At 38.0% G+C, this 18,866-nt stretch overlaps 1 protein-coding gene across 5 annotated transcripts in view; it reads left to right on the top strand.

The window, feature by feature from the left end:
• MYO5A (myosin VA) overlaps nt 1–18,866 on the top strand; it is a 195,395-nt gene that overhangs the window by 147,624 nt on the left and 28,905 nt on the right. For 3 of the 5 annotated variants that reach the window (XM_058737701.1, XM_058737700.1, XM_058737702.1), the window contains exons 26-30: nt 6,354–6,497; nt 6,754–6,807; nt 10,960–11,187; nt 15,704–15,804; nt 18,663–18,743. In XM_058737701.1, coding sequence (XP_058593684.1) covers nt 6,354–6,497; nt 6,754–6,807; nt 10,960–11,187; nt 15,704–15,804; nt 18,663–18,743 — 608 coding nt within the window. The remainder of the gene's footprint in view (nt 1–6,353; nt 6,498–6,753; nt 6,808–10,959; nt 11,188–15,703; nt 15,805–18,662; nt 18,744–18,866) is intronic. The other 2 variants (XM_058737703.1, XM_058737704.1) reach the window with 1 other exon arrangement.

Here is an 18,866-nt window from a genome sequence, read left to right on the forward strand (position 1 = left end):
CCTTCTACATCTTAACATACCCTATTACAAAAAAACATAGCCTGTCATGAATTTATTTCAGACTGAGGTCAATTGTTTTGTCCTTGAATATTATAAATAACCAATGTCCAAGAGTTTAGCAAATCTGCTACCTCTGTTTGATGACAGTTTTTACCAAAATAATTTTTTTCCACAAAAATGCAAGAAAAATAGCTTATAAATCTGCCTTACTGTTTTGTGTTATGGGGTATGAAACCAAAATGGCACATTACCATAACTCCAAGAGTATGGTGACTTTAAGTTAGATTTTTGCCAAACTAATTCTCAGATCTTCTTTTCAGATGTGATATTAGTTTCGCTAATGGATAATTCAGGCACAGCTCTTCTATTTTTATGTCACATTCTGAGAAAATGGCCAAGTCAGAAATAGACTGCTTCTGGCAGAACAGCCAAAGAAAATTGAATGATTCTTTCCCTTTTTGTCTTGGTTTTACTCAGGAATGAAATTTTCTGCCATCTAATTGTGTTCATTTTAAGGAAATATGTCATATAGTTGGAATCATACATACAAGAAGCCTAAGTTAACTGATCAAAGGTCACAGCTTATAAGTGGCAGATCTGGCATTCAAACTGAGGCTGGTCTGTTAGGAGCTCCATTCTTTACTTCCTCCCATCCGGGGACTTTACACTGCAGTTCCCCAGTGCCATTTCTGTCTATAGCTAACATTAGTCTGGGGACCATTGATAACAGCAGTCTGGCCACTGTGTAGCAGAATAGAGGTGGTTCCAGTTATTCGTTGCCATGTAACAAGGCATCCCTCTCACCTTTGGAGACTGCCACAAAGATTTCAAAATTACAGCCTCTGAGCCTCTAGTGGATATGAAGGTTTTAGGATTGCATGCAGTTGGTCTTAATGGGAGTACTCATTCCCAGCAGTATGAGGGAAGTATGTTTACAAACTGTTGGCTTCAGTGCAATACCACTTGAGCAGCTCCTGCAAGGGAGGGGAAAGCCATGACAGAAAAGGGTGTTTTTGCTGCAGATTATTTTGTATTAAACTCAGGGCCAAGAGGCATCTTATTGATAGTTTTTCTTGAGGACATTATGTTTTTAATCTCAAAAACTCTTCTGCGCTTTACCTAATTTTTCTACTCTTTTCAAGTTTTGTCCAAATTCTTCCAGATTTGAGTGGAGGGGTAACCTTTTTGTTTCTAATTCTCACCTATATTCTGCTGAATCTTTTCCCAAATAAGAGTTATTTTATGGGCATCTGGATGTCTCAGTCAGTTAAGCATCTGATTCTTGATTACTGCTCATGTCATGACCTCATGATAGTGAGCTGAGCACAGAACCCACCCTCTCCTTCTTCTCTTTCCCTACTTGAGTGCATGTGCTCTCTCTCTCTCTCTGTCTCTCTCTCTTTCTCTCTCTGTCTCTCTCAAAAAGTAAAAATAAATTTAAAAAACAGTTATTTTAGAGTGGAATTTAGTACTTTGCTCATCTCTTTTGAATAATGAAGTATGAATTGTGCTCCAGAAATCACAGACAGATCTGGAGCATTGTATATTGTCCTTCACATGCACTGACCATTAGCAGTAGGTCGTGCACCTGGAAATCTTCTCTCACTAATAGGAACGACTTTTCACTGAGCTAGTCATCTTGTTCCTTGTGACTAAGTACGTGCATTTGAAATGTAGCCAGCTCTGGTTAGGAAGGCTATCTTGAACATTGGACCGACTACAATAACTCTCCTTCCTGGAACTGAGTCCATAACTTTAGCCTCAGTCTCTCTGTGCCTCAGTTTCCTCATCTGTGAATTGATATGCTATTATTATTATGTTACTTTATAGTAAGTTGATAATTGAGGTAATTCTTAGAAAGCACTTGCAATGGTGTTTGGTACCTAGTGAGTGTTCGATAAATCCATGTTTTTGTTCTTATAAACAGGCTTCCAGTGAATATCCTACAATTTTGATGAGGTATGGTCAGGATCAGAAGGATAGAAATCTAGGGGTGCCTGGGTGGCTCAGTTGGTTGAGCGTCTGACTTCAGCTGAGGTCATGATCTCACTGTCCGTGAGTTTGAGCCCCGCGTCGGACTCTGTGCTGACAGCTCAGAGCCTGGAGCCTGTTTCAGATTCTGTGTCTCCCTCTCTCTCTGCTCCTCCCCCACTCATGCTCTGTCTCTCTCTCTCTCTGTCAAAAATAAGTAAACATTAAAAAAAAATTTTTTTAATTAAAAAAAAAAAAAAGAATTAATGTCTTTCTATCTTTGCCAAACCTGTGATTTGTTGTTCACGAGTCAGGCTGTCACCTCCACTGCTGTTTCCCTCTGGAGAGCCCACCTCAGCTCCACTTCTGTGCAGCCCTCCCACATGTGCATCTTCATTGTCAGGTGTTGCATTCTTTTGGAAACTTGGCTTCTCCTTTCTTGGTAGCCATTGACAAATAACCCCAGTTCTGCTTCTGCCCTTGAGCTTCCTCACACATGTCAAACCCAGGGAAAAGGTCACCATAACTTTCTCAGCTGTTGTTAGCAATAATTCCAGAATGACTGCAGACCTACGGTGGTAATTTTATGAATAAGTTCTCTTGTCTTCCTCATTTTCCTCAGATGAGAGACTGTTATTTTTTAGGTCAGTTTCAAAGCTTCACTCTCTCAGAAAAGCCCTGGATGACAAAGTCCTTTCTGAGGAAGGAAAGCAAAGCAAAACCCCAGAAACCTCTGAGCCAGATGGCCCATTCTTCCTTTTTGCTCATGTGGTGTAGAGAAGACAAATGGTATCTCTTTGACTAGATATGTCATTAGGGCTAAGAATGGACACCATGCGGAGCACTCCTAAGTAATTACCAGTCATTATGCCTCAATCAGTTTTGTGTTCTTTCATTTCCTATTTTAATATTCCTATCTATAGAATTTTGCTTTTATCTAGCAATCAACTAATCCTTTATGTAGTATTTGCTAATATCTGAAGAATTACCCCATCCCATTTTAATAAGAAGATCCCTTTTACTTTCTTATTTATTTTTTTAATGTTTATTTTGGAGAGAGAAAAAGAGAGAGAGCACACATGAGTAGGGGAGGGGCAGAGAGAGAGGAAGACACAGAATCTGAAACAGGCTCCACGCTCTGAGCCGTCAGTACAGAGCCCGACGTGGAGCTTGAACCCATGAACTATGAGATCATGACCTGAGCTGAAGTCGAATGCCCAACCGACTGAGCCACCCAGGCGCCCCAAGAAGATTCCTTTTAAGTGAAAATGCCCATTCAAGGCTGAAAGGAATGATTCCCAAATGATGACATTTTGAGTACAATGAGTGAAATATTATACTCATTGTGAGGTAAAGTCTTTTATTACAGTGTAAAAAAAGATTAAATAATTAAGATTTTCAGGTACACATACACCATTAATAGATGAACAAACATTAAAAACACATGAATGGAATGTTTACATTGTAAATAAGCTAATATACAAGTGTTTATGGGATGTATAGAAATGAGTTTTTATATGAATGAAAGTGTATAATAATTTCGTGTTCAGGCAGGATGTTATATCTGTTCTGCTAAGTCAGGACAAACTTTATGGTGAATACCATATACCTAAACTTTTTCTTACTGTTGAACATTAACATTGCAAGAGTGGACAGTAAGCAAAAATCCAGGCCTAACTAGTTTGTGGGTAAATGACCTTGATAGTACATATAAATGCCCCACTTCTTAGTTTAATTAATTCTTCTTAGATGTTTTTTTTTACAACTGGAATAACACTGAATTCGACACTACTGACAATTCACAAAAGACCGAAGATAACTAATGAATATAAAAATGATTCAACCTCATCAAAAGGTGAAGAAATATAAATTAAAACTATAGTTACATACCACTTTTGGTCTATCAATTGAGCCTTTTTTTTTTTTTTTTTTTTAAATCCTAACCATCATTGTACCAGGCAAGGTGTTGGTTGCTTGATGGAAGTGTAAGCTGGTCCAACCAAGTTAGCAGACTTTAAAACATTAATATTTGGGGGCGCCTGGGTGGCGCAGTCGGTTAAGCGTCCGACTTCAGCCAGGTCACGATCTCGCGGTCCGTGAGTTCGAGCCCCGCATCGGGCTCTGGGCTGATGGCTCGGAGCCTGCAGCCTGTTTCCGATTCTGTGTCTCCCTCTCTCTCTCTGCCCCTCCCCCGTTCATGCTCTGTCTCTGTCTGTCCCAAAAATAAATAAAAAACATTAAAAAAAAAAAATTTAAAACATTAATATTTGGATATTTATGTACTAGGATATTTATTTTAGTATATTTCAATAGCAAATGATTAGAAACAACTTCAATGCCCATCAGTAAGGTAATAGATAACCAAATGATGGTACACATGTCAGTATAGCTTTTAAAAATTATGGTTTCAAGTATCATATTCTATATTTGGAAAACATTTGTGATACAATGCTAAATTTAAAAGACAATACAAAATTAGAATGAAAATATTCCAATTACTTAAATCTATAGAAAAAAGACTGGACAGAAATTGTAGGTTTTCTCTGGGTATGTGATTATGGCTTTGTTTTTCTTCTTTGTACTTATTTCCTAAGCTTTCTTCATAAGCTTATTTTGCTTTTATTTTTTTTTCAATGTTTATTTTATTTTTTGGGACAGAGAGAGACAGAGCATGAACGGGGGAGGGGCAGAGAGAGAGGGAGGGAGACACAGAATCGGAAACAGGCTCCAGGCTCCGAGCCATCAGCCCAGAGCCTGACGCAGGGCTCGAACTCACGGACCACAAGATCGTGACCTGGCTGAAGTCGGACGCTTAACCGACTGCGCCACCCAGGCGCCCCTTATTTTGCTTTTAGATCAGAAAAAAAAATTGTTTTAATTGACAATTTGAAATACAAGATTTACTAATCAGTTAAGAATTACACTTTGACCATTTAATTAAGTTATTGTTACTGTTTTCTCTCTTTCTAACAAAAAGAGACTCTTTATCGTCTCCATTAAATCCAATGACACAATTCTTTCTCTTCTTACCTCACTAAAAATTCAAACCTGAAGTAAACAAGGTAAAGCACCTATGTCATGTTCAGAACTTCCGTGGTAGTGGTTGGTAATTCTTTCCCTTTGCTCACCTTTAGTTAGTGTATCTTTATTTACACATAGTAGTTCTCACTATGATTCTGTTTTAGAACCAATTGATGTACTTTTCAAATGCTACTCAGTTATATTTCACTTTACTAAAAGCTATACATGTTTTAGTTTTTCGCTTTTCTCTGTCTGGTCTCAATATATTTATGGTATCACCTTTTCACAAATCATTTTTCCTAAATAGAAAAACATGTCATGCTCATTATAAACAATTCTAATATAGAAATGTGTAAAGTAGTCAGGGCGCCTGGGTGGCTCAGTCAGTTAAGCCTCCGACTTCAGCTCAGGTCATGATCTCATGGTTTGTGAGTTCGAGCCCCGTGTTGGGCTCTCTGCTGACAGCTCAGGGCCTAGAGCCTGCTTTGGATTTTGTGTCTCCTTCTCTCTCTACTCCTCCCCTGCTCACTCTCTTTCTCTGTCTCAAAAATGAATAAACATTAAAAAAAGAGAAGAAAAGAAATGTGTAAAGTACAAAATGAAACTTTCCCGTAGCACCTCCCATTCTCCGAGATAACCATTGATGACCTTTTAGATTTTTGTATGCCATGTGCTAGATATATTTAAGAGTCACATGCATTTATTTGTTTGTTTGTTTTTGTAATGAAAATAAGATAATATAAATACCCCTACAACTTGTATATTTCACTTAATACTTTTATCTAGGACATATTTATCCACTCATGTATATCTATTTCTTTTTTTTTTAACAGCTATAAAATATTTTATAGTATGGTTATACTATGATTTAAGCAACTCTTCTATTGACATTCAGGGGTTTTTTGCCCATTTTTTACAATTGCAAAAAATGCTGCAATGAACATTTTTTTCTATATATTTTTGTGTACTTGTATAAGAATCTCTGCAGGATTAATTCTTAAAAACATATTGCTAGGTTAAAGGGTATACACATTTAAATTTTAATAAGTGCAGTTACCTTGCCCTTTTACAAGGCCTACTTATACTTCCATCAGTATTATATAAGACGCTGTTACTAACACATGGCATTCTCAATCTTTCCGGTCTTTGCCAATCTGACAGGGGAAAGTAGTGCTAATTGTTGCTTAGTTTGCATTTCTCTATTCATTAGCTAGGTTGGATGTGTTATTTATATACTTTGTGGCCATTTATGTTTCTTCTTTAAGTTTGTTCTTTTTTTTTTATTGGACTGTTCATTATTTTCTCATTGGCTTGTACATGTTCTGGATCATCTTGACCATCTTATGATTTCTGGGGTTTAGGAGCCAAGTGAGAAGAAGGTACCTCTGGACATGTCATTGTTCCTAAAGCTCCAGAAGCGGGTCACAGAACTGGAACAGGAGAAGCAGGTGATGCAGGATGAGCTGGACCGCAAGGAGGAGCAGGTGCTCCGCAGCAAAGCAAAGGTGTGCAGTGCTCCTCCAGCCCAGGGCTAAGGGCAAATTGAGCTCTGAGCCTGGGACTTTATGTGCAAGTCTGCAATCTCTTCTTTAATGGAAACCCTGCCCAGAAGTACTTTATCTAAGCAGAATTTGGTTCATTTAGTGAGGGCTCAACTCTCCTCATGATTTTCTGTGGAGCAAGGAAATATTCTGGGTAAAAATGTGACAATTAAAATATAACTACTTATTTATAAAGTTTTTAACTTTACATTTTCCCTAGGAAGAAGAAAGACCACAAATTAGAGGCGCAGAACTGGAATATGAGTCACTCAAGGTAATGGGAAGTTACTGCTCAAGGCTTTGAATATCTTGTTTTGGCAAGTAATCTGCTCAGAGCTTCTGTTTTTCTTAGAGAATGTCCTTAAGGGCACCAGAAGTCCTAGCTTCAACCTTATTCAGGCCTTACTTCTAGCCTTGTGTTGTTTCTTTTTGTAGATTCTATTTCACATAAGCTAGAATTGAGTCCAAGCAGATCAGGAGCAGTAGCTGCCATTTGAGGCTATGGATTCTAGCATCAGACTGCGTGGGTTCAAATGCCAGATCTGCCACTATATGGCTGTGTATAAGTGATGTATCTTTTCTGTGCCTCACTTTTCTCATCTATAAAATGGAGATAATGGTAATATTTATATTATAAGACTGTCTGAAGATTATGTGAAGTAATCCAGTAAACTGCTTAGGATAATGCCCAGCACATAGTAAGTACCCAGTGAATGTTGGTTGCTATCATTATTATCATCATTTTTAAATGCCTATACTTTATGTATTAGCTCTAATTCTTACAGTAATCTTAGAGCTAATATGTACTTTAGTATGCAAAGTATATATTATGTAAAGTACATATTAGCTCTAATTCTTAGAATAATACTGCAAGTGAGTATTTTAGTTCCCATTTTACAGATGAGAAAATTGAGGCTAAGAGATATAAATAACTTCCCTGAGATCATCCCACTAGAAACCAACAGGAACAGGATTTGAACATAGTTATTTTTGGCTCCAAATTCCGTACTCTAACCACCAAACCCCACTGAAACTACGTATTTGTAGAGGAAGATAACTAGGTATTAGTTTGCTAGGTATTACAGTAGAAACATATTCTGTTTTATTTTTTAGAAACTGTTGCGAGAAGGAAAATGAAGGTAAAGAATTGTCTTCTTAATGGTTAAAGGCAATGTCTATCTAGCAGGCACTGTGTGTCCCAGAGCAGTTGAACACAAGAAAAGGCTCTGATTAAGAAGGAACAGGAGTTCTTAAAATACAAAGCATCTTGGGTAACCCAAGAGTTGAGATTTAAAACAAACAAGAGCGTATTTCTTGATAAAGGATAGATTGTACTTGGACAGCCTGGCTGACTTAGTCGGCGAAGCCTGCGACTCTTGATCTTAGGGTCATAAGTTCGAGCCCCACAGTGGCCATAGAGTTTACTTTAATTAATTAAAATTAATTAAATTAAATTAAAATCAGGGTAGGTTGTACTTTACTCAGCTCCTTCCTTTGCTTTCCAGAATCAGAACCTTGTTAGCCCTGTGAAGTTTGGGCTATCAGCTATCAAAACACCCCTAGCTTTAACATTTTTTCTAGGTTATTAATCAGGTTATTAGTCTTAAATTTCTTTTTCTCAGACATTTTCTGCCTATGTTTATTTTTTACTGTTTTCTCCTCTTGTAAACTATATTCTAGAATAGCTAGAAAACTATAGCAAGGTTTATGATTATAACCAAAGCTAAGAATTAGAAAAGCCACAAAATAGCATAAGGAAACACATTATTTTAAAGCCTTTATGTGTATTTGAGAATTCCTAGGGTCTCCCTAAACTGTCCTGAGGGTTTTTGCATTATTGTTTTTTTCAGTAATATTACTTCAATCTGGTCCTGATACGTTATTTCCTAATACTGTGATGTGGAACATAATTTACATTAGTAGGACCTGTCCTCTGTGGATTTGCAACTTCCTACAGCCCAGAACTGGTAGCTACTGCTTCCTTTTGAGGCTGCACATCTAGGTATAGAGAATCCCTGCCCAGCCCACAGTTTCTTTAATAGCCCTCCCCATGAAGGCAGTTAGAATTCTTCCACTGACCTTTAATAAACACTTTACTGATAATACCTCATATTTGCTTTACAGTTTGAAAAGTTTTTCCTACACTTTATCTTAGTCATTGTCACAACTTCTCAGATAAGGTATTTCCTTTTTAAAGGATGCTTAGAACATTTAAGAGATTTGCTATCAGGTGGGTAGAATCTGATCTTGAATACCAGACAGTAGGAAACTTTCTAAATACCCTAGATTCGTAGCATCATTTGTTTGAAAATTAATTCTTACCAAAAAAATGTAGTATTTTAAAATACCCTGAAGAGTAGGTGATGGGCATTGAAGAGAGCATCTTTTGGGATGAGCACTGGGTATTGTATGGAAACCAATTTGACAATAAATTTCATATATAAAAAATAAATAATAAATAAGCAAACGTTAAAAAAATAAAATAAAATACCCTGAAGAACCCTTTTGCCCTTTCTAAATTATAAAATGAATAAATCTACTGTTCCTTCAGTAATAGCACTACTTGTGACAGTACTTATGTTTTCAAAGAGAAAAAAGGGTGGCAGCAAAGAGTCATCTCTATTATCCTGACTCTTTTGCCTTTTGTACCCTTTGTCTAAAGGACTAACTCACAATATGGGTCATATAAGACAAGGATCATATGGGATGGGATGGCACAGGCCCATGGAAAGTAGGATTGTCATCTCCAGATCACACAAAAATGGACAAATAAAGACATTCTGTGGTATGTTAAAAATGGGGCCCAGATCATAAAGTTCCCAGGGATTAGCTTGGTATTTCTTAAAATGTGCTCCCTGGGCCAGCAGCATCAACATCACCTGGTGACTTGTTGGAGGTGCATATTTGTGGATCTCACACCCCAGGGGTGTGAATCAGAAACCCCAAGGGTGAGGCCACACAATCTGTTCTTTAGGTGATTCTGATGCTCTGTAAGGTTTGGGAAGCACAGCATCAGACCTTAGTGTCCAAGTAAAGACATTCATATTTTCTCTTGTAGAAAGGAGCAATATGAATCTGATTACCAGGTGATGGGAGACTGGGGATAGGAAGGCTCATTCATTTTCACTTAAGAATAGATTACATCATGAAAGAAAGCATTATATATTCTATAGTAGAAAAAAAAGACTATAAATTGTTTTACTGTAACATGTTGACAGGTTTGGTATGGTGCTACAAACCCAAGGTAGCTGCTCTGGAAGAAACAATAAAATATTTTGTCTTTGACACCCAGAACTGTCTCATTTCCACTGTCGTAAGGCCTTATTTGATGTGCTAAACAAGGCAGCATGGTGCTTTCAAATACCTGTCTGCTTTACTCTTTCCCAGCCAGTATCCTGAGACATTTGTATTTCAGTGTCAGAACGCTACTCTGGGCTGCCATTGCCATTGTTTGAGTGTGCAGAGGGCAATGCTAACTGGTAGCATGGGGATGGCTGGTAGTATGTGAAAGTATGGAGGGGGTAAAGGATGAGTGTGGCCATCTGGATGGCGGAAGGAAGAGGTGACCCATCCCTTCCTCCCAACCTCCCAGGACTTCTGCCAGCAACTTCACAAGCCTGTTACACACATGTCAGTGAAGTTTGAAAAATACACTATTTGTTGTCATCAAAGCACTGAATGGAATTTTGTTAGTTTAAATGATATGGTAATTTCTTTTATTAGAAGTTGAAAGTCTAAGATTTCAATGCTCTTTCCATTCTGCTTTACAAAGGAAATAAGAGGATGCTACTTAAGATTTCAGGGTTCTATTCATCTGAACCTTCTTTGAGCAGGAGCACTGCTGGGAACAGGGCCAGCCCAGGCTTCTGAAGGCTCTGTGGCACTCCCAGGTCAAAGCCCAGCGGCAGGAGCCCAGCCCTGTCTCTGGAACAGAGCCTGCCCACTTCCTGCAGGCACACTCCCACTGCAGCCCTGGGCTCCCACCAGCCTGTGTCCCGTGTCCCCAGTCCTCAGCTAACCCCACCAGGCCCCAATTCATTGGAAATAACCTGACCAGCTGCACCCTCATACCTGCCTTTATATATACCTGTGAACAAAACCTGGGCTCTAAGAAGACTGGACTAAACTCACCCCTTGGGGCTCAGCAATCCCTCCAAGCCTGTGAACACTCCCTAGGCAGGCCCAGAATAAATGTGACTCTGGAATTTGGTTTGATGAAGCAAACTACCATTCACCTTGCTAAATCCCTTTTGATGTCAGCTTTCTTAATTTGAAGAACAGAGTTCCCAGTAGAGCCTGGGAAGCCATTCACTAGGGTAACTCTTACAGTCTTTTCCAGCACAATTCTACCATCTTGGGCGAAGAGAGAATTCCAGTGTAAAGTTGAGGATAACAGCAATGAACTATTCTTTGTCTCTTCATACAGCGCCAAGAGCTTGAATCAGAAAACAAAAAACTGAAAAATGAGCTAAATGAGTTACGCAAGGCACTTAGTGAGAAAAGTGCCCCAGAGGTGACCGCTCCAGGTGCACCAGCCTACCGTGTCCTCATGGAGCAGCTGACCTCTGTGAGTGAGGAGCTCGATGTCCGCAAGGAGGAAGTCCTCATCTTGAGATCTCAGCTGGTGAGCCAGAAGGAAGCTATCCAACCCAAGGTAAGCATGAGCAAGTGACCAAAGTGGATGTCTGGGAACAAGCCTCTTTCTTTCTATCCTTTTCCTCCAGTTTATAATGAAGCAAACACTTAGGAGCATTTTTAGTCTAATTAGCATTTAGTCTAAAGGATATTGTCATTTTTTAAAAAATCTAAATGTTGCTTTAAAACTGTTGAAAATGCCAATTGAAGTGAGCAAAAAATAAATGAAATCCCAAGTGATCTTCCAAGTTTCATTTCTCATAAGCAAAGGGCTTTTAAAATTAATCTTGAAGTAGTAATCTGGCCATGATAAATGTTGATCAGAAGTAAAATTTGGAGTGCCTGGCTGGCTCAGTCAGAAGAGCATGTGACTCTTGGTTTCAGGTTCGTGAGTTTAAGCCCCATGCTGGGTGTACAGATTACTTAAATGAATAAATAAGAAATAAGATTTTACTCTTTTTTTTAAGTACATAAATCCATAAATTGTCTTGCTGTGGGAAGGTATTAAATATGAATTTAAAATTAGTTGAAAATTAGTTTAAAATTGTTGAAAATCGCCCTTTTAACTGGAAAGATAACATATAAAAGGCTTAGAAATGAGATCATTGAGTAGAAGTTCCATGGAGATGATTTCTGCTCACTTCAGGGAATTCTGTCTAATAGGGTGAGCTGTCCCAAACCGGGGGCTGGCCGGGGGGGGGGGGGGGGATGGGTGGCAGGTGAGAGGGGCTGCGTGTAGTGATTCCACAGAAAGGACCCATGCCAGAGGGTATACATGGCCCTTCAAAGTCATTGCTGTGAAGCCTCAGGTAATTTGAGACCCAGTGCTGTCATGTGTTGGTGAAAGATGGGCCTTTTTGTCATTTGCCATCAGAGGGACTCTGGGTAATCATCTTAAAACCTAGCCTGTGTCCCTGCCCATGTTCATGCAGCAAACAAAATGTTACCAAGAATTAGACAATCAAGTAATCCAGCTACATGACATACCATATAATAAATTAACTGGAAGATCTCAGAGTAATGGTAGTTCTGCATGGTGGTTAAAATACTGACTCTGGCACATAACATTTGGGTTTAAGAAAGGCAGATCGTACCTGAGAGATCAACACTGATCCAGAAAATATCAAATTCTGAAAACAAGATATTTGTGACCAAATAATTTGGGAGGGAAAAAACATCCCAGCCATAAATAGAGTTATATAAAGAAATGGGCTTTCTTATTTTACAACAAATCACAAACCATTCAGTCTGAAATGAGAAGATCCTGACAGGGGAATCTTTCCTTTGACCTGGCCCTATACGTCTCACCTTCTTTGTGTCAGTTTGGTTCCCATGACTACCACTGTGGTTGGGCCTTGAGATACAAGCCTGTCTCTGTACACTAGCTGGAGCAGAGTCCAAAATCACAACTCCTCTCTCTAGTTCTTTGGTGACAAAGTGGTATTCTAACAAGAAACTTTAGCTAAAGTTAAGTGAAAGGAAAAGAAAAATGAACCAAGGGACATGAAAACAACCTAGCTAACAGAGCACATAGTTCTGGTATCACACATCCTCACTTACCCAGCTCACAACTACTCTCTAGCCCCTAATGGGATGGCCCTGTCTCCAACTCTCAGGCCCCTGCTCTCCAATTCCCAGCCTACACATGGCAGCAGCTTCTTCTTTGTTTAGAAAAATGCCTGTGACACAGATAAAGACTTTTCAAACCCATGGCTGTCGCACTCAGTTTCCAGTTGCAGAGACTCATTTCACAACTCCTTTGCAGGGCAGTAGTGAGTGACATCCAGTGAGCTAGGTGATAATCCAGCCCAGCCATGTCTAGTTTATCTGCTTCACCCCCAAGTGTTCTGGGAGGCTTCACTTGGACCAATGACCTCCTATCAGAGCATTACCGTAACTCTCACAGACCTAGGATAAGAATTTCACCCCTACACATTAACAAGAGGGTCATTTTCTCACATACTCACAAATGCCCTACAATTAGAAAAACCAAAACAACTCAAATAGGATTTCAAGCAGTTTTTCCTGAGAAGTGAGAACTATTACATATGTATATGCTAATGTCCACCTCATGCCAGTTCCATGAATACTAATTTATTTACAGAGTTGGTTTTAGGAGAGACAACTCATGGGTTTATTTTACAGTTAGCTTTGCTCTGTTATGATGGTGCTCATTGATGGGGTTTATTTATGGAACTAAGGGCTTATTGTTTTCTCCATTTGTTCTTTGTGCTTGCTGGCTTGTGATTTTCAGGATGACAAGGTAATTACAAAATTAAAAAAAAATTTAATAAATACCTTATTTGACCCTAAGTTTTATTTCCCCAATATATGCAATTGATGCTTCTGGCCACCAAGTCTGTTTTGATATTTACAAATTAATTTTCTATTTGACCCTTACGTGTGTGAGAAGTCAGTGGAAAAATGATGTAGTAGGCTCCAGTCTGGACAACAGAGAGGTCTCCGTGGCTTCTAATTCAGAGTCGGCTCTCTGACTCACTATAGTAGTTATGGTAGGCCATCCACAAGCATGGGGGCTTGGGATGGGAGTCCTATAACTTGGAGCACACCTAAAAGCTCAGTGTGTCCTGCACTCTTGTCTTGAAGCTCTGGGTTTGTTGGCCAAGGGTGAGAAAGAGCCTCAGGAATGGAGTACAGCCTTCCTGGGAAGGGTAGGATTTTCCTACATGGTGCAACCCTTTCTGAACTTCTGGTCACTGGCTTGAGGGGAGACAAACTTTGAGCAGTGAGTCAGGGATTTCCTAACACTTGTGGTCCAAGTCTGATCCCATGCCCCAACCACCACTTCTTAGCTAAGATGGACCAGCTGAGGGAAGGACAGGCTGCTTACTACCAGGAAAGCAGCCTATCAAGAAGTTTATCTTTCCTTTACATTAGTTAATAGGATCAAGTTACCTAATTTCTGAAAGTTTAAAACTACATCATATAGGTGTTCAGATATCAGAGAATACATGTGGCGTCATTTAATATAGGGATTGGGTCTTTCAGAGTTGCTACCTAAATGTCAAAAATCTGAGTACAGCCCTTTGTAGAATAGAAAAATTTTCTTTCAGGGAAAGAGAAAAAAAGTTTTCTATGAAATACGTACTAAAATATTTAGTATTTAAAATATTTAATAGCTAAAGAAATGCTCTATGTGGTATTTATGGGAAAGATTTTTAAAATTCAGTAAAACATAAGCTCTTGTTAAAGTTCTTATCAGATTATATTTGGTCTTCTCTGAGGATGCATTTATAAACTTACAAAAAAGACAGCATTAGGAGAAAAGTAGGATTTTTTTGAAGTATGTTTCTTAGCAAGATCTGGTCTTGAACTTAGAACTGGTCTCTAAGATCATGGTATTCGAAATGTATTTTATTAAGTCCACTTCATTGGGAGACCTTGCTTTAGAGCAAACATTGACTTAACAGATCAGACATATACTATTTAGACCAATAGGATGGTCCCCTCTGTTCTAAAGTGTATTATTCTCTAGAAGCCAGAGAACAATAGTTCTTAGTCTATTCTTGCCCTGATTTAGGAGAGACAGAGAGTAGCCAAGTAGAAGCAAGATGTGGAAATTGCATTGGTTGTCAGACAGATTAGACTAAAAAGGAAAAATAAAAAATGAATTAAAAATGTTGGCAGAAAAGTGCTTTTTATACAAAATCATTAGTAATGCTGACCTGCTAGATATGTATTTCAAAAACTTATGTACCATACTATAATGTAACAGACGGAAAAAGAGTTAGTTGAATAACAGCAGATGGTAGATATTTACAAGGAGCTAAATCATTCCCATTTATATATATTTAAATATGTGAGAAAAAACTTCTAATTTTACTAAAGCGTATCATCCACTTTTTTGTACTGAGCTTTTAATGGAAAGATGAGGTTTATGTCAAACTTTACAGTGTTTTACTGGGGCATTTATTTTATTATAACTAGATGGCAAGTAGTAGAAAGAATAGTTTTGGTCTTTGTCCATTCAGTGTTGCTTGGTGTTTTTACCTAGTTATTGTTGTAATGCTTTATGTATACTTGGAAATATATCTATATCTTTATATATTAAGTATACATATACTTAATATATATATACACACTTTGAAATATATATATTTGTGTTATTATATAGCATTAGAACAATTATCAGGCAAGGACACTAAAGAGCTATTTAATGAAATATATATATATACACACACACACACACACATATATATTTTTACACATCATGTAAAATACACATAGCCCATCAGTGATTTTATTTACAGGACACTGGTGCTCTAGACTCTCACCACCTTTGTAGTAGAGCAATAGAGATTTTCAAGAGAGGGACTGAAGGTGTCTCTTGCTCTTAGCTGCCTGTGCCAGACCCTCCTCTGTAGTTGCACGGGGCCAGGCCTGGCACTCTGGTGGGACCAGGAGCTCTGGGGGAACACATAAATCCTCTCTTCTGGAGGAAAGAGCAATGTTGTGTGTGGTCTAAAGCTTTTGAATTGACTGTTAATGTGGAAATGTGTCATTTCCCCCTTCAGAATACAATGACAGATTCCACAATACTTTTGGAAGATGTGCAAAAAATGAAAGATAAAGGTGAAATAGCACAAGCATACATTGGTTTGAAAGAAACAAACAGGTAAGCCTATTTTCTTTTTATTCATTTTGGTTTAATCATAGTCATGTGTATCTTTGTCTTTAAGCCAGTCTTTTGTACAGTAAGTCAAAGTGTTTATATAGACATCATCTGACCTTTATTAGACACCATCTGACCTTCAGAGGGAATTCAAGGTTTCTAATAAATTCCTCATTAAAATCTCAGTTATAATATTGAGGTAGCATTATTGATGAGAGGGGTCAAGGGGAATGAATGTTCTTTACATCAAGGGATGATATTTCTGTATTATTTAGGGTCTTAGCCTTGAGAGGAAAACCAATTGCTCACTGTTGGACTGTCTTGGGTAGTCACTTTCATATTTTGTGCAGGATGGTTGGTTATTTGTAAAGGTTTATAGGGGCAACTTTAGCTTTCGGTAATTGAAATTCAGAGTGGAGAGAAGTGAGGAAGTATCTGGAATCATATCAGTGTTGGCCATATCATTCTACAAGAGTACTTGGATGGGACCCTGATATTTAAGACCAAGTATTTGTCACATTTCCTAAGGTGTTTTGAGAAAATCCTAACTCTGATTTTATCTTATTTACCACAAACACAAGTGAAGTTATAGATGGCACTTAGCACCCAAGAGCTTTGGGTAGTCTGACTGAAGGTACAGGATTTGCACAGCCACTAAATGATGAAACTTTACTAAAGACTTCCCCTGTAGCTGAGGTTATCACAGAGTGAAGTCTCATCTCTGCAATTCCTTCAGCCTTCCTACCACCCCCACTTCCCAACAGAGCCTCTTTGCCTTTGAACTCTGAACTTACAGGCTACATGCTTAACATGGCCCGTGATGATCACAGAGAAAGATGATTCTGGAGATTTGTGTTACAAGTGTGCAGTCTAAGTCTCCTGCTGTGTCATATCAGGGCTAGTATACAGAAATACTTTACAGACTAAAGAATATTGCCATACAAAATTTAAGGTACTATTCTTGTTTTATGGGTAAGAATGGAGAATGCTTAAAAAGTATTGGATTAAACTTAAATTTTAATTTATGATATAAAGTATAAGCATAACTTCTATGTAAGAATGTGTTAGTATAGAAAGAGCTATATTATACTGTCCACCCATCCACTCTGCTATTCAATCACCAGATATGTATTGCATGCCAATTTCATGTTAGGCCTTGTGTCACACACTGGGAATATAGCAGTAAGGAAGATAAATGTAGTTCTTGCTTTCACAGAGTTTGTAGGCTGTTGGGGAGATAGCCAAGACAATATGGACATCACTCCAATGACAGTCAAAGTTGTTGAAATGTTTTAAGTAGGAGAATGATATGATATTGGAATTTTAGAAAGCTAGCCCTGGCTTTTATGTTAGAGAACAGATTATAGTAGAAAGAGATTGAAGGCATAAAGACTAGTTAGGAAGCTATTACTGTAATTAAATGACTGATTACAGTGACTGTGATGTGATTGGTGGCAGTTGAGATTGAAAGGGGACACTTTGAAAGATACATAAGATGAAGTCAGTAAATCTTGTGGCTTGGATGTGTGGGTGAGGGATAGGGAATTATGGAGGGTGGCTGTCAAGTGTCTGCTTGTATACTTGGTTGGATGTGGTGATGCCATTTCATGATCCTGGGTCTGTGGTGTGGGGAAGTTCAGGGCGGAGATGACCAGCAGATTTATAAGTAATGAATTTAAAGAGCTAGGAAGACATCTAAGGAGAGAAATCCATAGGCAGTTGAAAATATAGATCTGGAATAGGAGAGGTATATAGACTGAGATACAAATTTTGAAGTCATCAGCATATAATAATATAATTGCGACCATGAAAATGGATAAACTCTCCAAGGGGAGATGGTAAACAGAAGAGCATTCTCTGACCTGTGCTTTATGTACACATCATATAAAGAGAAGTCTAGTAGGAAGAGTAAAAACCTGGACTCTGGAGTCAGATAGCCCTGGGCTCTGCTACTTGCCAGCTGTGTAACCTCCACAGGTATCTTATTTCTAAGACTCAGTGTCTCCCTTTGCAGTGTCGCAAATGATACATGATGGGTTACTAGGAGAACTAAATGAAATCATACACGTGGAAGGATGTAGGACAGTATCTGATGGCAAATACCCCAAAATATTATTTTTATACTCCAGGTAGAAAAAAACCTGTACTTGACTTTGTCATTATTATTTATTATTTATACATATTTTTATTAAAATGTGTCACATCTCTAAAAGAAAAGCAGTTTCTCCAGATCTTAACGTTAATTTTTGACACAAAAAATCTTTTTAAAAATCATGTCATAAAAGCTGAGAACTTTGGACATATACTTATTTATAAGTTACCCCTATAAGAATTTCTTAAGACAGTTTTAAAAATAGGAAAGCAGATTTTATTAAGTGAAAACCAGTTTCTACTTAGAAGACTTAACGCTTCATTCATTTTGAAATGGATTGTGAAGATTGCCCCATGAAGACAGTAGCTGAAGTTTTTGTTCTATGTGTGTGTGATTGTCATGCTTGGTCTCTAATATAATATGTGACATATAAGATCACTCTGCTGGCTGAATAAAATGTTAAAAACAGAACCTCTTTCTCACCTTTTCATTCATTTCAGATTTTGCAGAAAAAGTACTTCTCACTCCTTGATTATATTTTGTTTTACTTTCTACCCATTGACATGTGATGTTACATGTTACCCATTTTTTAAAAAATTAACCAAAAATAATTTTTGTGATAATGTCTTAAAGTCATTTGTAATTAATAAAAAAAGTCTCATTGACTTAATTAAGTATTGGAATACCATGTGCTGCTCTTGTCCATCATCATCTCATGACCGTCCTGTATCCCTTTGTGTTTTGCATTGTTGTTCCTTTTGCATGGAAGATCACCTGCTATGGATTGCCATGAGTTGAATGAGGATGGAGAGCTGTGGCTGGTTTATGAAGGGTTAAAACAAGCCAACAGGTTATATTTGTCTCTTCAAAATGGAATGTTATTAATTTGTTGTTTCTCTTACTAACAGTGTCTTCCTGACTTTAACTTCTATGTTTCTTATACATTAATTGTCTTCCTGGGTAAATTTCAGCA

The sequence above is a fragment of the Neofelis nebulosa genome, chromosome 7 (assembly GCF_028018385.1).
Source record: "Neofelis nebulosa isolate mNeoNeb1 chromosome 7, mNeoNeb1.pri, whole genome shotgun sequence".
NCBI classification, from domain to species: domain Eukaryota; kingdom Metazoa; phylum Chordata; class Mammalia; order Carnivora; family Felidae; genus Neofelis; species Neofelis nebulosa.